General features: G+C 53.1%; 3 protein-coding genes and 1 long non-coding RNA gene across 4 annotated transcripts; 2 read left to right on the top strand and 2 right to left on the bottom strand.

Moving 5' to 3' along the window:
• Window positions 1-3,865: 3,865 nt before the first annotated feature.
• PCGF1 (polycomb group ring finger 1) lies at window positions 3,866-6,187 on the top strand. The gene is made up of 9 exons (XM_043918449.1): window positions 3,866-4,014; window positions 4,434-4,539; window positions 4,697-4,849; window positions 5,002-5,073; window positions 5,200-5,305; window positions 5,489-5,522; window positions 5,632-5,718; window positions 5,857-5,937; window positions 6,041-6,187. The coding sequence occupies exons 1-9, from the start codon at window positions 3,922-3,924 to the stop codon at window positions 6,086-6,088; spliced, it is 780 nt and encodes a 259-aa protein (XP_043774384.1). The 5' UTR covers window positions 3,866-3,921; the 3' UTR covers window positions 6,089-6,187.
• A 4,458-nt stretch (window positions 6,188-10,645) lies between these two features.
• LOC122703884 lies at window positions 10,646-13,193 on the bottom strand. The gene is made up of 2 exons (XR_006343640.1): window positions 12,578-13,193; window positions 10,646-10,859 (listed from the first exon to the last, which is right to left on the bottom strand). It is a non-coding gene; the product is annotated as an uncharacterized LOC122703884 (long non-coding RNA).
• LBX2 (ladybird homeobox 2) lies at window positions 11,749-13,948 on the top strand. Its single transcript, XM_043918448.1, has 2 exons — window positions 11,749-11,953; window positions 13,013-13,948. The coding sequence occupies exons 1-2, from the start codon at window positions 11,749-11,751 to the stop codon at window positions 13,396-13,398; spliced, it is 591 nt and encodes a 196-aa protein (XP_043774383.1). The 3' UTR covers window positions 13,399-13,948.
• Window positions 13,949-16,132: 2,184 nt separating this feature from the next.
• Window positions 16,133-19,972, bottom strand: TTC31 (tetratricopeptide repeat domain 31). Its single transcript, XM_043917202.1, is given in 11 exon segments — window positions 16,133-17,862; window positions 17,904-17,930; window positions 17,932-17,984; window positions 17,987-18,002; window positions 18,203-18,248; window positions 18,250-18,315; window positions 18,420-18,510; window positions 18,594-18,646; window positions 18,955-19,165; window positions 19,273-19,335; window positions 19,942-19,972. Coding segments are annotated over 11 exon segments (1,083 nt in total). The 3' UTR covers window positions 16,133-17,436.
• Window positions 19,973-21,022: the final 1,050 nt, after the last annotated feature.

Below are 21,022 nucleotides of genomic sequence, written 5' to 3'. Positions count from 1 at the left end.
TGGTAAAGAGTCTGCTTGCAATGCGGGAGATCTCGGTTAGATCCCTGGGTTGGAAAGATCCCCTGGAGAAGGGAAAGGCTACCCACTCCAGCATTCTGGCCTGGAAAATTCCATGCAAAGAGTTGGACACGACTGAGCGTCTTTCACTTTCATTTTCTTTTGCCACTCCAGGGGTGGGCCTCTGAGGAGACAATGGGCACTAGTGTGTCTCCAATCAGACTGAATAAAATCCTTCTTGAATAAATCAATGCAAGTGAAAAAGTAACATCGTGCAGACCTTTATACCTCCTTATCCTACACCCTGCCTTTTGAGGTCGGCACAGATGGCTCTGCCACCCAGAGATTGCCCAACTGATCCTTAGAGGAGAATGGGCACAAACCTGGTAGTGTGTGTATATATATATATATACATCTTCTGGGTATTTACAAAAAAAAAAAAAAAAGATTTCAGTGCTCTGCTCCAAGGACAAAAGGCATCCAGTTCTGTCAGCCACAGTCCTAGGAGTTTCTCTGTTTGCCTCCACCTTGCTGATTCCCTGACTCTATGAGAAGGATGGTTCCTGTTGGTTTATGTTGAGAAGAGGCTCTGGTTTCAGCATCTGCACCTCTCATACAGACTTCCTTGAATCCATCTCACCATAGCTCACATGCATGTGGCTGCCCAACTCTTCAAGTGTTCAGGGCTTCAAATCTGCAGCTTCACAGGGAGAGACCACACTCCTAACCTGTTTTCCTGCATCTTCTCTTCCATCCTGCTGTTGGTGCAGTATCCCATGCTTGAGGTGGTCCCCACTCCTATATCATCAGTTTCCTCATCAACTTAGTCCCTCCTACTGCCAACTGTCTTAGGTCTCTACTGTCCGGACAAAGTCTTTGCCCAACTCTTCAAGAGAAATTATGTTTCTTTTTCTCTTTTACTGCCCATATCTATTGCCTCCATTTCCTCCGTATTTATTCTTCTAATCCACTGTAAATTGGCTTCACTACATGGACCCTATCTCAGAGATATCCAGTATCCAGTGTCTATTATCCAAGACTTCTCTGACATGTTTTACTTTGTTGACCATCAACTCTTTCTTGAAATATCTCTTCTTTTGCCTTCCATAATATTGTATTATTCTACATCTTTGGACATTCACAGTTGCTGCTTATCTTTTTCCTCCACTGACTTTTCTTCTTCCACTGAAGACTGTGAACATTCTTCAGAGCTCAGACTTCAGCTTTACCTGTATCTACATCTGCTCAGTTTTCATCCGTTCCAATAGTTCCATCGAATACATCTACCCAGAAAGCTCTGTGACCTCAGCCCCTGGTTGTGACCCCTGCTGTGCTCCACCCCACCATTCTAGTCTTCTGGCCAGCTCTACCTGCTTTTGCTGTAGCCACCTTAGTCCAACAAGCTGGAGGAAATGCTTCCCCCAAGCTCCTTATTCACTTCCTCCTATTATTCTTTGAAATGTTTCATACACAGCCCTTCCTTTCTATTTCCAGAGATAAAACCCTAATATAGGCCAGGCTTCCCTGGTGGCTCAGTGGTAAAGAATCTGCCTGCCAGTGCAGGAGACACGGGTTCAACCTCTGGTTCAGGAAGATCCCACATGCTCCGAAGCCATGTTCTAGCTAAGCCTACGTGCCACTACTACTGAGCCTGTGCTCTAGGGTCCAGGAGCCACAACTACTGAGCCTGTGCATGCCTTAGAGCCCATCTTCTGCAACAAGAGAAGCCACCACACACTGCAACTAGAGAGTAGCCCCCACTCACAACTAAAGAAAAGCCTGTGCAGCAATGAAGACTCAGCACAGCAAAAATATATTCTTTAAAAAAAAAAGCCTAACATAGGCCATCATCACCACCACCCATATTCATGTGTTCATCCACAAAATTTTATTGAAGGTACTATGTGCTCAGTACTATGTACTAGGTACTATGTGCCTGGCACTGGAAATATAGTTGTAAACACAACAACAAAAGTCCTACCACTGAACAGCTTACATTCCAGTGAGGGAGGCAGTTGAAAAAGAAAATGTATACCATGTACTCAGAAATGCTAAGAAGAAAAATAAAACAAGGAAGGGGGGAGAGTATAAGAGTAGGAGATGATGATTTATCTAGATTGATCACAGAAGGCCTCATGGAGGAAAGACCTGAAGGAAGAACAGGGCCATTTGGATATCTGAGCATTTCAAGTTGGGGACACAATGAGAGTATATACCGGTGTACCTGTGGAACAAACAGAGGGAGGTCCAGTGTGTCTGGACAGACTGAGTGACTGTAGAGACCATGCAGTCTTGAAGGCTGTTATTCTAATTGGAAAGTGACTGGAATGTTTTAAACAGAAGAGACACCTGATTTTTAAAGTTTAAACAAATTTAAGGCAAAACTAACATACAATAAGCTGTACATAAAATGTGCAATTTGATACACTGATATAAGTATACACTTATGAAACCATCAACACAATCCAGATAATAAGCATCTGTCAACTCAAAAATACTTTCTATGTATCCTTTTTTATTTTGATTCATGTTTGACCAGAATCACTGTGAGCTGCTATGTTTAGACTAGGCTAAAGAGGGTAAAAGTAGAAGCAAGAAAGTAGGCAAGAAGCCACTGCAGTCGCCCAGAGAAGAGATAATGGCATCTTGGAACAGGGAAGTAAGCAGTGGCTATAGCGAGTAGTTATTTTTAAAAGTCACTTATCTCATAACTCCTTGCCTCTAATTCACTCTGAAGATAAATGAATATGTTTCTTTCATAGGATAACCCCCTTTCTTCAGAAAAGTTTTTTTTGTCCCTATTGCCCTCACACTGAAGTCCCAACTCCATAAGGTTCTGCTTCTTCTATCATTGCTCTCAAATCTACACCTTATCCTCTTTCAGGTCCCTCTCCGTTCATTTCCCTCCACTGTGCCTTTCTTTTCCATTTCCACCACACTTCTTTTCCCTACTCCCAATCTCCAACTGTGCCCACACAAAGACCCACTTCCTCCAGAAAGTTTTTCCCCCGTCTCCGCTGGTATCTCTCGTTTCTTGATTCTCCAACTGTACTTGATGTTAATACTCCACGGTAATTTTATCCTTGTTTTCGTTTGATTTTGAATCCCACGTTTTAAAAAGTCCCTAGGGACGTCGGTGTACCAGGTCCAGTGCGCATCCTCCCCAAGTCCGGGACTGGACCTATGCCACCGCAGGAGCTCGCTGCCTCAGGGTGCCCACATGTGGTAGTGTCCGAGCCGTCCTCCCCTCCTCCCTGGGCATCTGCTCTGCATTAGTCTGTCCCAGGCCTCCGCAGGCGCCGATGATTGAATCATCATCATTAACCAGGGCCTGCCCCCCCAACCTCGGCGGCAGGAGGGAGTGATGGGGGTGGGCACGATCACTACCAAGTCCCTGGGGTCCCTCCTTCCCCGCCACCCTCTACGAGGTTCCGCAGAGCTTCAAGAAACCTCCGCCGTGGAGGGGGGACAAGGCCTGCCGTCGGGATGAAGCTCCGTAATGCGGGCGCGTTGTAGGACACAAGCAGGGGACCCGGAGGGGTTTCTTTTATCAGGGACGTCGCCACAGGAGATCGACAACCCTGAGTGGTGGCGGGCGGGGACCGCCGGGCCTTTGGGGTGGAAGGCGGCAGTCTTTTGCAAGGTCCAAAAGTCAGTCCCGAGATCGTGTAGGGTCTACTATGACGATTACTACAGGAGGTCGAGGAGATAGGACCCCTTCCCACCAACCCCCTGGACGCCCTAATTACAGATTGAAGAGGGGGAGGGGCCAGTGGGGCTCAGGTGAGCACACGGGGAGAAGGGACATGGGCGGGGCCTTACAGAGGGTCAGCGAATCCGAAAAGACCTAAGCCTTCGTTGCGGGGCGACAAGTCCCGCCCCGCAGGCGGCACCGGAAGTAGCAGGCCGAGCTCAGCCTTTAAGATGGCGTCTCCTCAGGGGGGCCAGATTGCGATCGCGATGAGGCTTCGGAACCAGCTCCAGTCAGTGTACAAGATGGACCCACTACGGAACGAGGTGAAGGGGCGGCAGGGTTACCACTGTGGTCGGCTAGCAGTGAGAACTGGGGCCGGCTAGAGGACGGGCGGTGGCTGGCCAGGCGCCCAGTGCGCCTGCGCAGAGACAGGGTGCCCAGTGCGCCTGCGCGATTGCGAGTGGGTTGCCAAACTCCGAGCTAGGACGCCTGCGCATTGCGCCGCTGACGTTTTGTAGGCTCCCCTGGGAAAGGAAGGTCGGGCGAGTCAGCCTAGAGAGAACCCCTGCTGTGCACGGAGCCCTCTGCTGGGCGGAGGGGGAGTGTCAACCCCCTGGGAGCTAATCAGCTGACGGCGCTGGGTGCAGGGTTGGCGGTGGGCTCTGATGAGTGGCGACTTCCAGATCATGAAGCACACGGTTGTGGTCGGGGAAATGATCGTTGACAGAGGGTGTGTCCGCAGGAGGAAGTACGAGTAAAGATCAAAGACTTGAACGAGCATATCGTCTGCTGTCTGTGCGCAGGCTACTTCGTGGATGCCACCACCATAACAGAGTGTCTTCATACGTGTGAGTGCCCAGAACCCTGGCTGTTTCTTCCAGGCCCTACATCCCACTAAGCTGGCTGTCAGCCTCTAGGCTGCTTGCCCTAACCACCCAGGAAACCCAGCCAACCCATAAACCCAGTTTTCAGAGGGCCTGAGAGTCTGCCTTTCTCTTCTTGCAGTCTGCAAGAGTTGTATTGTGAAGTACCTCCAAACCAGCAAGTACTGCCCCATGTGTAACATCAAGATCCATGAAACACAACCGCTTCTCAACCTCAAACTGGACCGGGTCATGCAGGACATCGTGTACAAGCTAGTGCCAGGCTTGCAAGACAGTGAGTAACCAACTTGACTTTGAGGGGCCTCTAGAGCACTGTTCCTGAATGGCAGCTTGAGGTAGCAAGGGCTTTGGTGAAGAGGTTGACAGTTCACGGAACAAAGAATGAGGGAGGGCTTATATTTTACTTCTCATACTCCCCTCTTCTAGGTGAAGAGAAACGAATCCGAGAATTCTACCAGTCCCGAGGCTTGGACCGGGTCACCCAGCCCAGTGGGGAAGGTATGTTGCTTAGTAGCAGAAGGGTAAGGTAAAGCCCCCAGAGCATTCCTCCTGCCCAGATTTGCTCCCTGGGAAAAATGGAGTATGGGACATGTGCCGCTTTCCTTGTTACTCTGTCTTTCTCAGAGCCAGCCCTGAGCAACCTTGGCCTCCCCTTCAGCAGCTTCGACCACTCCAAAGCCCACTACTATCGCTATGATGAGCAGCTGAGCCTATGCCTGGAGCGGCTGAGGTGAAGGATAGGTCATGGGCCATCTGAAGTGACAGTGACAATGACCCAGAGCTGGAGGTGGGGAGGGGCAGGGAGAAGGCGAGCAGTAAGGGAGTGTCTTCCATTCAAGAGAGTATATCCTGGTTCTGGGTGGGGGGCGGGGGGAAAGACAGGGCTGTCTAACCTGTGTCTGTTTCCCCCCAGTTCTGGCAAAGACAAGAATAAAAGCATCCTGCAGGTAAGAGGGGCTGAGGGGAGGGCCTCTCTAAGGAGACTCACCACTCCATGACCCTTCCCTCACACATCTTGTCTTCTTCCTGTCCCTCCCACCCCCCACCAACCCCCAGAACAAATATGTCCGGTGTTCTGTTAGAGCTGAAGTTCGCCATCTCAGGAGGGTCCTGTGTCATCGCTTGATGCTAAATCCCCAGCATGTGAGTATTCCCATGTAGATTTTTCTGAGGGGGCAGAAAGGGGTAAGAAAGGAGAAACAGAGTCAATGGTAGACTTGGGTAGTTCTTGACCTGGGCAAGAGAATCGTTTCTGAAACTATGCCCCTATCTCCTTCCTAGGTGCAGCTCCTTTTTGACAATGAAGTTCTCCCTGATCACATGACCATGAAGCAGATATGGCTGTCCCACTGGTTCGGCAAGGTGAGGCAGTGCCGAGGCAGTGCCCAGGGCAGAGGTGGACTGAGGGGGCCTCTTGGGTAAGAACGTTCCCACTGACTACTTCTTCCCCTTGTTTTTTCCTTAGCCATCCCCTTTGCTTTTACAATACAGTGTGAAAGAGAAGAGGAGGTAGGGGCCAAGCCCCCACCCATCTTTGTCCCCTTCCCTCCCCAGATATTTATGTGAAATTAACTTTGGCTTTATTTTTTGAAATAAAAACTTTAAAAAAGCATCTGTCTTTTCCCTTGTTTGTTCTGCCACACACTCCTGCTTTGTCCAGTGTCCTACTTCCCTGTTGAGAAGTCTTCTTGTTTCATCGAAAAGGAGGGCCTTTCTGTGTGGGTGTTCCTTCAGTGAATTGCCAAAGGACAGCAGCAGAGAAGCTTACATATATAAATCTCAGAAAGTGAGCTGAGTGAACCAGGTCCCTCATAGCTTCATCTTTTGGTGAAGGGAAGGGAGCTCTCGCTGTCCTTGAATGTTACCACATGTAAAGCAGACCTGAGTGCATTATGTGTCCTAATTCAGTAGTGGTGAGAATGGGGCTAGGGTCTGATAGTGGCCACTGCAGGACTGAAGAAGAGTGATATTTCAAAGAAAATACAAAGAATTGCACTATGGGAGGAGCCTTAAAAAAGAAAAATTGGGATGCAAGAACACATTGGGGATAGTCACAATTGGAAACCTGGCTGTCCATATGAGATTCAGGTACCTGGGCTAGGTGGAGCCAGGGCGTGGAGAGGGTAGTTGAGAGAAGGGAACTGGTTCCCAGGAAGGGCACCTTTTAGGAACAAGAGGGAAGCAACAGGGTGAGAACTCTATTGAGTAGTTTAGCAATCATTCCTTGTCAGTTTGAGCCAGACAATAACAAAGGAGGGAACTGGAGGCCAAAGCAAGGAGTTCCTCCTGTAAGAAGCTAATGAGCTGCTGTGGAATCTGGGACAAGCTGGATGGTGCAGGCAGCATAGATGTTGCTAGAACCTGATGTTAGAGCCTAAATCTGGAGCTGGCCAGAGTCCGACAGTACGAATTCAAGGGGGTCACTGAGCGTAGCTTGTGAGGGCTGAAGGTGCCTGAGCTTCCCTAGATGGAGACTGGGTGGCAGGGGACTCGGGAAAGGGGATAGTGAGAACCCCTTGAACTGGCCAAAGGAGCCAGAGACTCAGAGGGGCAAAAAACCCGAGCTGTCTCCCAGGACACAGTAGGCTGGGGCTTTGCTCCCCATGGATGAAGCTTGTAGGCCAAAAGAAAGGCCTATGTGGAGAGATTGCAGACAGCAAGGCAGAGCCCTTGGTACGAGCTGGACTGGCAACAGGGCCTGGGGTGGACACTGCCCAGGCACAATTCCCTCCTGGTACCATATCCAGGATTCCTGAACCTCCCACATTTCAGGCCTCATGCCTGATTTGTATCCCCCATCCCCTGCCCCCAGCTGTCCTTCAAAGCGTAAATTCACCTCCTCCAGAAAACCTTTCCTCAATCAGAATCAGGCCTTCTTCCAGTGTCTTTGGCCTGTCTCTACACCACCATACATTTGGAGGATTTTGATTAATTATATCTATCCCAGGGTTCCCTATTCTCTTCTCCCTGAATTTAAGCTCTGGATACTCCCAGGCCCACTCAAGCCACAGTACTCAGATTGTTCTCAATGCATTTGTGTGTGAAATGGCATTTCCAAGGCAGGTGGGGTGGGGGAGTGGAGGTAAGGAGAATGGAAATACCCCTGGGGACTTTTCCTGGCATAGTAGTCCAGTTGAGGCTTGGTGGCAGCTTGGTGTCTAGCAAGCCCAGTCAGAAGATAACTCTGGGGGAGACCTGAGAACCAAGCCTTAGGATGAGGCCTTTGATGACACATGATTTGCAGCCAAGAAGCACCAGAAGGTGCTCTGGCCTGGATCTGGGGTGGCATGGCACCCCGCCTGACCCCCAGCTCAGCAGAACCTTCTTTTTGTCAGCAGCCGTGGCAGCCGGCTGATACCGGCCATCTGCAGGTACCACGCAATTCTCTAGCTATGGGTCCATTACTTCCCTCCCTAGCCTGCCCCACACAGATCCTGCCCCTTGGAGTCACTTGGGTCTCTATCTGTGCCACAGTGGGCAAGTCAAGCCCACAGTGCTCCTGGGCTCAGTGACCCAGAACACACATGCCTGCTCAGAGAAGCAGCTGCAGGGCTGCCCCAGCACGCTCAGGTGCCCCGGACCTCCTGGGGTGCCAGGGTGGAAATGTCAGTCCTCACCTGCAGGGCCAAGCTTGCGCATGCCCCTGATGCCCTTTCTCACCAAGCTGTTTTCATGGTCCACATTCACCTGGGAGAGAGGGCAGAGACTTGCTCTCCCCTTTGGCACAGAAGAAGACAGGTCCCTCTCAGGCTGGTCCCTCTCCCAGGACTTGGAGGTGAGCGAGGGTGAGGAGACAGGGAAAAGGGACTTCCCTGGAACAATGCGCCTCAAGGGGTATGCCAGTGTCAGGGTGTGGTGGGGGTGTCCAAGCATCCCACTGTTCCCCCACCCCAGCCTGCAGACCCCCTGAGTTGGCAGCAATTGCACAGAGCATTTTGTGAGGCAGTGTAAAGGGCCTAAAGAATGCACAGACCCAGGGTCCTGGCAGTAAGGAAACAGATTCATGTCTGAATCGGTTCACTCTGCATGAACATTTTCTGAAAGAGAAAACCATCCCAGAGGTTTGTGAGATGGAAGGACTCCCGGCCCCAGCTCTTCTGTCTGGAGTGTCCTCCCTGAAACACGCACGGCCCGATCACCCTGGTTAACAGGTTTTCTCTAAGATGGGGGGATGGTGAGGAGAAACACACCTCTTGGAGCTGTCCTTCTCGGTCGTCCACCACCCCTAGGAGGTTATTCTGAGGATCCCCGTCCCCCATCCCTCATCCCTCATGCTATTACACTCACAGAATTCAGAGAAACATGTGTGGTGGGAAATCTAGGGGGCCGAAGTCCATTTATTGAGCTGATATGGATGTCAAGAAGAGGGGGTACATCTGGAGTAGGCCTGGGTAGAGGCATCTGCAAGATGAGAGGCTGAAGTGGACAAAGGCGAGTCAGAGATGCAGTGTCAGGGAATGAGAAATAAGATGGGGGTGATGGGGAAAGGGGATTCTGGAAGAGGGTGGTGGGTGTGTGTGATAAGGCATCCTTAAGTGGGAATGGAGGTGTCTTCTGAAGGGCAAGTGAGAAAGAGGGGATCTCTACCAAGTGAGGGAGCAGAGGACCCCCAAATGTCCTCTGAAGGGACAATGGGGAGAATCCATCAAAGAAGGGGAGTGGCAGGCAGGAATGTACGCTCAAGTCCTTCTGAGGAGGACCCAAGGCAGAGAGGCTTGGACCACGGGGGTGGAAAGGACGGTGGGAGAGGGGCACCAGAGCGCAGCAGCACTGCTGGGCCTGGGGGAGCCCAGGAGACAGCTAGACACCCCCCTCCTCAACCCGGGTTTAATCTCTTAATCTCCCTCATTAATCATTCCCCCTCCTCCTACACCCCTCAGAGGATCTGGTTTCTCCCCAGCTCAGGTTCCAGGGGCTTGGCTGGGAAAAGTACCCTCCTGCGGCCCCACAACTGTCTGGACAAATCCCTGGCTGCTGGGATGACCTTAGCTGGGCTCTGCTGTCAGCAACCTCTTCCCTTAACTAGTCTCTCCTTCCCTCTCCTCCCCCAAACCTACATCTGGGGACTGCCCAAGCCCACTATCCAACCCCATCTGTAAGCCTGGCTGCAAGGGGGAGAAGGTTGAGAGACAGAAGCAGAGGAAAGCAAAGGCCCTTCAGGAGCGCTCCACAAGAACACACAAGGGTAACTACGGGCAGAAGAGATGACATAAAAGCTACATAGAAGACGCATGAGTGAAGCTCAGAGTGTCTTTTCGGTGGCAGGCCTGGGACATGCGCTAGGCAGTGCCTGCAGCCTCCCTAGAAAGACCTTTCATCGCAGACTAAGCGAAACCACCAGCATGGTTCACAGGGCTGAGGCCTCCCGCCTCTCTGCCACCTGCCACCATTCATAATCAGTTAACAAGGTCCTGAGGCATCTCAGCTTTCCACTGTCTGCTCTCTGACCCAACAGTGGGCCCACTGGGCTGAGTTTGTTGCTTAGGCTGCCATGAAGGTACTATGTGAGTATCTGGGTATGTCTTAGGCGATGGGGAGTGTCATTGGAGGGAGTCCTTTATCAAGAAGACCCTGTGTTTCTCCACCTTTGTTGGATGTGGACTCGGTCAGTGCCTCAGGTTACATGAGGTTCCTTCCCTGAGCCCCATTATCAAAGTGCCTTCCTGTCCGTGTCAAGGAGTCTTTATCCAGGTGTCTTGGCTCTCCCAAGCTCTGCTTGGTGCACTCCATTGCAGGCTCCACTTGGCCCAGAGTAGACAGGTGGACTCAGAGGATTGCTGCACAAATGGTGGGAGGAAGTCTACAGAGAAGGTGACCAGGAGGGACTTCATGGCACTGTTTGAAGAAAACAGAAGAAAACCCCGAGTTCGCTAGAACGGTGAGCTCCTCAGGAGTGGTGGGGCTTCTCTGCCTCTGTGATGTGACCTGTGAACAAAACCCTTGCCCTGTTGAACCTCCACTGGTGAGCCGTGCTGTCCCAGAGCTGCCTTCTTCCTACAGCGGGAGGATGTGGTGTGAGACCAGGACTAGAACACGTGTGGCAGAGAAGAGAGACTGGACACAGACAAAATGGAAAAGAGTATCCCAGGTCTTAGAATTTGCAGTTGGGTTTGTAGGGGTTCTGTCTCCGGATCTGGTTGGGTAGATGAAGTCTGCACTTGAGGTTACTCTTCTATGGCCAGTGGCCCTGATGCTCCCGGGCAGTGAGTGGTTCCCACCGTTGCAGAGGCTGGGTGGTTTCTGGGCCTCTCCAGGCTGAAGGACCCATACTCCAACCATAGGAGCTTCATAGGAAGACAAAGACAGACAGATAGACTGATAGACGGAAAGACTAATCAGGAGGCCCTCAGTGGAAGCCAGTTTGCTGTGTTCTCTTTCCTGTGGTCCAGGTCTCCGGCCGGTTCTCCGTGTGTTTAGACTTCCTCAGGGCCTCTGAGCCGCGGCAGGACGGCCTTGGATTCGGCCAGAAAGCCGGCAGAATCCACTCACCTGCGCTTGCTTCCCCGTGGCACCCCCAGAATCCCCGGTTACAGTCGCCCTGCCCGGCCGGTCCTTCCAAGTTTCCCCGTCCCCCAGCCCCCAGCGCCGCGCTAATAACTTCCAGCCGCCGGACCTCTCTAAGAGAGCTCCGCAGGGGTGGGGCGGGACCAGGGGGCCAGGTCAGGAGACAGAGGTCCTTACTAGGTGAGGCTGGGGACCCTACCACTGTCAGCTCTGCTATTCCTTCTCGGAATTTTGCAAATCCCCAGCCGTTGGGGCCAGGGAAGGCAATTTTATTGCCGATGACTTTATGAGCCAGAGCTGCGGCTAGGCGGAGAGCCTGTGGTACACAGAATCTGGGGGCCGCCCAGGACGGGTCCAGCCCGAGAGTGCACTGGGCCGCGTCTGGCAGCGCAGAGTAGCCCTGCGGCCCGGCCTGGCGGGTGGTTCCGCCGGTTTCTCTCCGCACCTCCCCACCCTGTAGAAATACCGCTGCCGGGACGTCTACCAGCTCCAGATCCACCGCGGATCCGGGGTGGGGGGTGGGGGCGCAGGAGGAGGGGAACGCGAGGCTCGGGCCCAGCGCGGGGGGCGGGTCCGAGGCGGGGGGCCCAGATCGGGAGCCGCACTGGGGCCCAGGCAGCTGCGGAGCCGAGCGCGGCGGGCGGCTGGACCGCCACGGCCCCGCTGGCCATGAGCTCGGGATCCGAGCCCCGGACACCCCGGACACCCTTCAGCATCGCAGACATCCTAGGCCCGTGCAAGATTCCCCGAAGACCCTCTGTGTCGCGGCCTCCAGAGTCGAACCAGGGGCCCACGTCGCCGCTGTGCGCGCTGGAGGAGCTGACTAGTAAAACTTTCCGCGGACTTGACGGGCACACACCGCAGCCCTCTGAAGGTACAGCTCCGGCGAGGTCGCCCACTGTCACTTGGCCTTCTCCCCATTCCTCTCCTCCAGGCTCCTGGTCTCGAACCTTCGTTCACCCCGGCCGCTACCCTAACCTGCACCCTGCCCGCGGCCCACGTGCCGGGGTTCGCCTCCTCCTCTCCTCCCCTCCCCGCCGTTAGTTCCCAGGCTCCGCTGCCGCTCCAGGAGGCCGCCAGCGCCGGGGGTAAAGGACCAGACTGTCGAAAACTGAGCGACTCTTGGGTCCGTTCGCTGTAGGCGGAGCAATCGCGACAGAGAAAGGCCGGAGACAAAGGGCCTGGCCTGGAGGCTGTACCTGAGCGAAATAGGGTTAGGACCGTACAGGAAGTGCTGGGAGGTGAGGCTCGGGCCTCACCGGGTGACCAAGCTCCGCTCCAAGCCGCTCTCTTCTCGAGAGGGCTCAAGGAGCAGCGGGGCCATAGAGCCGCAAGGGCCGCGGGACTCTGGACTCTGCTCTTCCTCGCCCTTTGTACCCCACTCTCCGCCTTTTGGGCTCGAGGAGGGAGTGCTTGTGTCATCCAAAACGAGTAAGTCGAGAGTGCCCGACATCCACGAGTTTAAAACGGGGCAAGATCAGGGTTCTGTTACACTCACCATGCCAGCTGGCTGCCCCTACTCTGACCATGGTCGGCCCCCGCCACTGGTGCCGGCCTGGATCTGCAAGTCCGCTCCAGCAGGCGCTCCGGAAGGCCTCAGAGTCCCCGCCCTGTGCCTCCAGACGGTGCACCCGTTCTCCTCTGGCTTGTCCCGCCTTCTTCCCAGTGTCCCGACCCCGCGAGATGCCCTCATCCTCCTGCCTCCCAAGGGTACCCTGGAGGCCGGCTCCACTTTGCGCCCCACCCCCCGGGATGAAACACCACCTTCGCCCCTCGCAGAGTTCGGGAAGGGTCCGCGGCTCTGGCTCCGGTTCGCCTTCTGGCTCCGCACCAACCCTCCCCCTCTCTGGCTTGACCCCACGCCCGCTTCTCCTCGCGGACCGAAGCCTGACCCCCCCAGGCTAGGAGGCTGACCCCCACCCTGTCCCCGCAGGCCGCGCGGCCCCGGGCGCGCTGGGCCCCGACCCGGCTGGCCGCAGACGGCGGAAGTCACGCACGGCGTTCACCGCGCAGCAGGTGCTGGAGCTGGAGCGGCGCTTCGTCTTCCAGAAGTACCTGGCGCCGTCCGAGCGCGACGGGCTGGCGGCTCGGCTCGGCTTGGCCAACGCGCAGGTCGTCACGTGGTTCCAGAACCGGCGCGCCAAGCTCAAGCGCGACGTGGAGGAGATGCGCGCCGACCTGGCCTCGCTGCGCTCGCTGTCCCCGGAAGCCCAGGGCCGCCTCGCGCTGCCGGACGGCGCCCCGGGCCTCGGCCCTCGCCCCGCCCGGCCTGACTCTGAGCTCCATCTTTCTGACGAGGAGATACAGGTGGACGATTGAAGGCAAAGCTGCCTCCAGGGCTCTGCGGGCGCTGACCTCCGCGCCCCCGCGCCCTGCCCGGGTTCCGGGGTAGGAGGAAGGGTGTCCATCCGCCCCTTTCGGTTCACAGTCCAGACGCCCACCTTCCCCGATTGTTGAGAATCAAGTCCAGACTTTGCCCCAGCACTCCTCAATCCTGGCGGGAGCAAAACCTCCTGGTTATTGCGAAGATTCCATGCTTTGCACTGTGCCTAGCGCTTTAAATCCGAGGTTTCCCTTAACTCTCATAGCAACCCTATAAGGTAGGTGATACGGTTATGTCCGTTTTACAAAAGAAGAACCCCTAAGTCAGATGTAGACCCAGGCATCCAACCACCCTTCAGAGCTGGTGCTTGTCAGCTCTCTGCTCCGGAGACGCTGGGTGAGGGGAAGGGCACTGGACTCTGATAGCTGCCAACCCCTCCTCTAGGCCCGCCTCGGGGCTTCCCTGGTAGCTCAGCTGGTAAAGAACCCTCCTGCAATGCAAGAGACCCGGTTCGATTCCTGGGTCGGGAAGATCCGCGGGCGAAGGGATAGGCTACCCACTCCAGTATTCTTGGGTTTCCCTGGTGGCTCAGCTGGTAAAGAATCCGCCTGCAATGCGGGATGCCCAGGTTCGATTCCTGCGTTGGGAAGATCCCCCAGAGAAGGGAAAGGCTACCCACTCCAGTATTCTGGCCTGGAGAATTCCATGGACTGTATAGTCCATGGGGTCTCAAAGAGCTGGACACAACTAAGCGACTTTCACATCACTTCACTTCAGGGGCCGCCTTAGTTCCAGAACTCCACTAGGGGTTTGATCTGCCGCCGCCAGGCAGACCTTGCACCTAACTAACAGACTGGCGCCTGAATGACAGCGTCCCACCTGTCTCTCCTCTTTCCCCACCCTGGGGTCCTTTGTTAATAGGGTCCCGACCCTTCACCTTTTTCCCCCGCACTGGGAGAGTCTTACACTGAGACCCAGGCAAAGTGATAAGCTCTGAGAAAGGGGACATACCCCTGCTTCTGGGACCTCCACCCTACCTTGCGCTGGTGGGAAAATGTCCCCACCAGGATGGTGGTGGTGGCAGCGGGAGGGTGGGGAGGACTGGTCCTACCCTCTGAGGCAGAGCTTGGGGTAGCTGCTTGCAGGGTAGAGAGCCCAGCCCACCTCCTCCAGCAGGCTTTTCTGAGATAATTTCTAACTGAATTAATCGTCCTCCCGCATGTGATGGGGAGGGAGTGCAGGTTGTCTCTGAGTCGACCATCCCTACTCTCGGTCAGGAGCCTTCCTGCTTCCCAATCACTGACAGGAACAGATAATGACCACTAGTGTAGAGCTGAGAACCTGTCATCTCACAGATGTAAAGAACAGACTTTTGGACTCTGTGGAAGAGGGTGGGATGATCTGAGAGAATAGCATTGAAACATGTATATTATCATATGTGAAACAGATCGCCAGTCCAGGTTCAATGCACGAGGCAGGGTGCTTGGGGCTGGTGCACTGGGATGACCCTGAGGGATGGGATGGGGAGGGAGGTGGGGGGGCGGGTCAGGATGGGGAACACCTGTACACCCATGGCTGATTCATGTCAATGTATAGCAAAACCCACCACAATACTGTAATTAGCCTCCAATTAAAAAAAAAAAACAAACCTGTCATCTATCATGTACAGAAAGTATTCTCTGCACCTGTGTTGCCTCTTCAGTACACATAGACAACACACACATACTTCCCCTGGTTCCTCTTCAGGACCCCTTCTGTATTCCCTTCATGCTCTTCTGAAGTCTGCCTCTCTGGAACCTTTAAATTGGAATGACCAGCTCATTCGTGTTTGCCCAGGACTTTTCCAGTTTTAGCATTGAAAGTTCCACACCTTTGGAAATCCTTCAGTCCCAGGAAAACCACGATATTCGGTCATTCTGCTTTCCAGCCCTGGGGACTCAGAGCTCAGGCACTGGGTCAGAACCCTACCAGTTAGCAGTGTGAGTGTGGGATAACGTGGAGGCAACATGTCAGGAGTCCTATGGCTCTTCGGGAAGATTCAAGCCCGGGACAGTCTAAGAGGTACTGGGGAGGGGACATTTCTTTTGAGAGGCTAGAACCCTCCTCTAATTAAGGCTTCCTAAATTCTAGCCCAGGGCTGCCACCTCTTATAATCAAGCCTTGAAGAAACAAAACTCAAACCTGTAACCCCAAGATAGCCTCCTGGATGAGTGTCTCCTCCCCTAGGTCCTAGAGCTGCTGCTGCTGCTGAGTCACTTCAATCATGTCTGACTCTGTGATCCTATGGGCTGTAGCCCACTAGGCTCCTCTGTCCATGGGATTCTCTAGGCAAGAGTACTTGAGTAGGTTGCCATGCCCTCCTCCAGGGGATCTTCCCAACCCAGGGATCAAATGTCTTCTGCATTTCAGGCAGATCCTTTACCGCTGAATCACCGGGGAAGCCCAGGTCCTAGAGCAGACCTTCTCAAACGTCAGGATACCTCAGAATCACCTGGGGGGCTTATTGAAACGTAAATTGTTGCGCCGTACTGTTAGTTTCTGATTCAGAAGGCCTAGGGTGGGCCTGAGAATTTGCATTTGTGAAAAGTTCCCAGGCAACATGCTTTAAGAACCTCAAAAAAAAAAAAAAAAGAACCTCAGTCCCAGGAACTCGGCACTTTGTGAGATAAGCAGCGGTTCAGTCACACCCTCTCTTTCTGGCGCTGGTATCATGAATATGTAAGACAACTGCAGAGAAAAATCAGTTTATTGAACACTCGCTATGTCCCAGACTTTTGGTAGGTATTTTCTCACACTTTCTCTTTCAGCCTTCATAGCAGCCCTGTGAGGTAGGGATCGTCCACATTGTACAGAAGAGGAAGTGAAGCACAGGAGTTAAGAAATCTGCCCAAGGTGACACAGCTTGTAATGACAGACTGCATTCTGCCATACAGGATTTAAGAGGCCTGCAACCATAAACAAAAGAATTTGGGAAAGCCTTAAACAAAGGAGGTGTCTCAGCACCTCCTATCTCTAGGTACAAATGGTGTTGAGTAAGACCCACATGGCAGCAAGTCATTTATCCTGATAAATGGTTCTCCTAAGAAAAGCATACTGGGAGGCCTGCGGATCCGCATTTTAATGAACTGAGAGTCCCAAGCAGAGCCCGGGAGGAACCAGCCAGGAGGAGCTGTCAAGATCTTAGAGGAACAACTAAAAGGAGGTTGTGTTTCTTATAGAGAAATTAGAGAATTTTAGTATTTTTAGGGGCAGTGACCCTGGGTAGAAAAACTAAGTAAATTCACATGGGGGAAATGCTAGTTACAAAGCCCTGTGCTGGAATGGAGAAAGAATATGACCAAAGTAGCAGAAGCCTGTGTACCTGCTGAGGCCGCATCAGTGGGAGAGCCAGCAGGTGGGATATATGGAGATGTATGGGTTCTGCCAGCTCCAGCAAGGGGCTGGTAAGGGGCTTCCCAAATGCACACCCTTGGTGAATCTTCCAGCAGTGGAAGGAGGTGAGCATCAGAACCACTGGACAAAGGAGAGGTCAGAATATGCATAGAAGTGTGGACAGGAAACAAGGCATGAGAACTGAGGCTTGAGAAAACATGGTGAGAACTGGGATTAGGAAGAAGTGAGCATCCATCAAGCTGAAGGTCAAGACTTAAGCCTTATTCATTACTGTGACCCCATTCCTGAGCACAGAGCTCTGGCTGGTGAGTTCCCCAAGACCAACAGCAAGCTTCAGATGCCCCTACAGACAGGTCTGTTATAGTCTGAAAACCTGAATTTTTGTACAGATCCCTTCTTGAGCCTTCGGGGATTTTATTCTTCCTTACTGCTCCCAGAAGAAGCCATCTGCTTAAGAACCAAAGAAAGGCTATTTCAGTGGATGCAGGGCTCCTTTCTCTCATCAGAGGGTCTCTGTGTGAAGAGGTATGACTGCGGGGATGTTCCCAACCGTGGTTTTAGAGTTCAGGTCTCAAAATGTGCAGTGAACTGCTACTGTGGGATGCACACACGGCCCTGCCTTATTAGGGACACGTGCTCCTTCATCTGGTGTGAGGTAGATGCTGGGGCCCAAGTTCCAGGATGCCCCAGCCCTTTGAGGAGTCCTGGAGGTGGAGAGGACTGGGTCTTCTGCTCTGAGTCTGGGGGAGGGACCAGAGTGGCTCAGGTTGGGGATAATGCAAGGGTGGAGACAGAAGGCCAGGGGCCCTTGGGGCAGTACTTCCAGGGCAACTGCAGGAGAAGAGGCTTAAAGGCCCCAGCTCAACATGGAAAAATGGATGGAGGAATTCGGTTGACGGAGGCAGCCCAGGGATTCCTCTTCGCTGCTTCTGCTGGGGGGGGGGGGGGGGGCGGCACTTGACACTCCTTCCAGCAGTGCTGCCCATGCCCCTCTTATCCTCCGCGTCCCTTATCCGTCTGAGGCAGGAAGTAGCACCACTTGTTATTGCAGTCTTGGCCAGTTCTCTCTGTTGCCCCCTCAGCGTAAGAGCGGGCCTGATCCCCTTCCCAGGGCGACTTGCAGGAGGCAGGAATGTTAGCTCCCAGACTGCATCAGGCTGGGACCCACCTCTCAGTCTCCAGAACACACGGCTGCCTCTCTAAAATGCTTTGGTCCCAGAGGAATTAGAAGGAGGAAAGTTGAGGCGTCAACAGGGCAAGGAATGTTAAAACTTCCCTTTTCTCAAACTGGCTCCAGCTGTTAGTACCACTAGGACATTTTGGTAGTAGCTTAACTAGAAAATGTCAATGTACACCTGATCCCCACCCCATCCCACCCAAATTCCTCTTCTGCTTCCAACCTCAGACCTGCAGTCCCATCACGGCCTTGCCCAGGCAGAAGAGGCCCTGGGGCTGCATCAGTCAGGGCTCACACCCGCTGACCCAGCTGTTCATTGCGGAATGAGCAATTTCCAAATAACCTGATAAAAAACAAAGGGGGCAAAAGTCTGGGTCCTTGGCACCCAGCCTTGCCCTGATAGCTCAGCACAGAGGCCACCCCCCACGCCCCATCACACACACCCACTAGTGGTCCTGGGGGTTGAGCTTCAAGACTCAGGTGAACAGGACCATGGCCTTGCAGTAGAAACCATTTTGAGCAAAGCTGGTACCCAACTCTGGGGAGAAGGGAGAGTGGGAAGGTTCAGATGGCATTATCCTAGGGAGGGATGGGTGAGGAAGGAGAGAGAAAGAATCTCACTTGCCAGCTCCTGGCTCTGTTGTAAGGCAGCTGCCAGCAGTCCTGGAGATAACCTAGGGATGGGAAGCAAAGTCAAGGCCTCAGCCTCCCCAAATCCTTCTCCTTTGTTCAAACACTTTGCATCATGCAACTCATGGAATCCTCATGACAGGTCTGCAAGATCGTATCAGCCCTACTTTCCTGTAGAGGAAACGACCCTGGGTCAGGCTGACAGTGATGGATCTTGATCCCTGGTCCCTTAACCTTGGGGCCAGAGACCTCCTTCTACTAGTCACTGCCCTCAGCCCTTAGTAGGTTACCTCTCTTCCCAAAGCCCTCTGGCACCCCTTCCCCTGGTTCTAGCTGAGGCTCTTCTGCCCACCTCCTCACCTCTGCCTTATGACTCTGCCTAGGGCTCTCTTCTTTTGGAGTGCTTCCTTCCTCCTGGTTCATCTTTTCTTGGAGACCCAGGCTCCTGCCCTGGGGCTCCTGACTTAGTCCCTTTTCTCTGTGGGCATTGAGGGGTCAATCTCCAACCTTGCAGAAAGCCAGAGACACAAAGGTACTATTAACAGATAGATCCAGTGAGTCTTATGAGCAGAAAGGAAAGTGAAGGAAGGGCAGGGATGACGTATGTCCTGGAGTAGTGGGAGGAGGGAGCGGGCAGAGACCATGAAGGGAAGGAAGGAGGCTCTCTCTTCTTCCTTGCTACACGGTCCCCGAGCTGGGTGCCCAGAGCTGGACAGGGGGCTCCCATCAACATCTGTAATGAGAGAATTTGACAGGCCCACCTCTCCCTGCTCAGCACCTCAAAACATGCTGCTGGCTGTCATGGTGTCATCACGTCCCTTCACTAATTCTCCTGCTTTCCCAAGGGCTGACGGTGGCATTCAGTCCAGGCTGCTTCACCATCCTGTCCCTACTCAGCCAAACTGACGCCCCTGAGATAGAGCCCTCTTACTTGCTCTTCCAACTGTGTCCCTTGTCATACCCTTGAATATGAACATCCCCATATAATCCACCCTGGGGCTAGCTCAATGCCTAAATGAGTGCCACAGTTCCTGGCTGGCCTCTCCCCTGCACTGTATCTGTTTCTCCCCCAAACCAAGTTCTCAGCAATTATACCCTGTCTCAAAATTTTCCAGTAATCCCCCAATGCCAGGGCCACAGGCAGGACTGAGTCTAGCCTGGGACTTGGACCCTTCCAAAAAGCTCCCTGGCTAAGCTTTCCAGTCTTCCCTTACAATCTTCCCTCACTTAGCTGCTGCCCTCCCTCTGCACCAGGCTCCTTCCAGCCTTGGGGTCTTCCCCCAGCTGTCCTTGAATCCTTTCTGGCTCTGAACTTCTTTTTCACCACACTTTGCCTTACCTTCAAGATGAAGTTCAAGTTCAAATCCCATTTCTGCCTAAAGCCTTTCCAGACTCTTTCATCTCCAGTTATGTGTGTGTGTGTGTGAAGTCGCTCAGTTGTGTCTGACTCTGTGTGACCCCATGGACTGTAGCCCACCAGGCTCCTCTGTCTGTGGAATTCTATAGGCAAGAATACCGGAGTGGGTTGCCATTTCCTCCTCCAGGGGATCTTCCCAACCCAGGGTTCGAACCTGAATCTCCCACACTGCAGGCAGATTCTTTACCGTCTGAGCCACCAGGGAAGCCCCATCCAGTTACCTCTGCCCTCACTCAAAAAAGCGGCACTAACATAGCCTGTGTTATAGAATTTAAAACCTTATTATTCGTTGGTTTTTACTGCTCTTAACTAGCCAGGAGCACAGAGCTGGAAGAACACTGCTGGGAGCAGAGCCGCTTGCACCTGAGTTCTGCCTCTGCCACTGCCTGGCTGTTTGATTTTGGACAAGTCATTTAACCTCTCTGGACCTCAGCTTACTCATTCGCAAAATAAGGCAAGTCCCTTCAAGGCTTGGCCTGGACATTCTGTGGTTCTAATGAGGATTGTTTCCTTAGTAAGTGTAAGCCATCTTTAAAACCAGACAGAAAAAGGCCTGCCTTGACCTTCTATTTCTCCCCCCAAACAGTCTATGCTACTCTCTTAATTCACCACCTGGCCACTCATGATCTGGCCATGCAATCTCTTCATGAAATCATCTCCTACCCTTTCATCCTCTTCCGACTGCAGCAGTCTCCTCTGAAGTTTCTACAATGTGCCAACTGTGCTTCCATTTCAGAGCTTTGGTATGTGTTATTTCCTCTGCCTGGAATGCTCTTTCCCCAGTGAAAGGCTCAGTCCTTCACCCTCTTCAGATCCCTATTTAAATCTTCCGAGGGAGGACTTTTCTGACCACTCCATTTAAAAAGTGAAACCTCTCAATTCTCCTCAATGCTCCCTAACTTCCTTCTTGCTTTATCTTTCTTTACACTTCTCATATTTGACATATTATATTGTTTATTTGTTGACAGGCTGCCCCCACTAGACACTTCTGATTCACTGAATA

The sequence above is a fragment of the Cervus elaphus genome, chromosome 11 (genome assembly GCF_910594005.1).
Source record: "Cervus elaphus chromosome 11, mCerEla1.1, whole genome shotgun sequence".
Lineage (NCBI taxonomy): Eukaryota > Metazoa > Chordata > Mammalia > Artiodactyla > Cervidae > Cervus > Cervus elaphus.
Note: the sequence above shows the minus strand (reverse complement) of the source record. Positions and strands in the feature narration are given on the sequence as shown.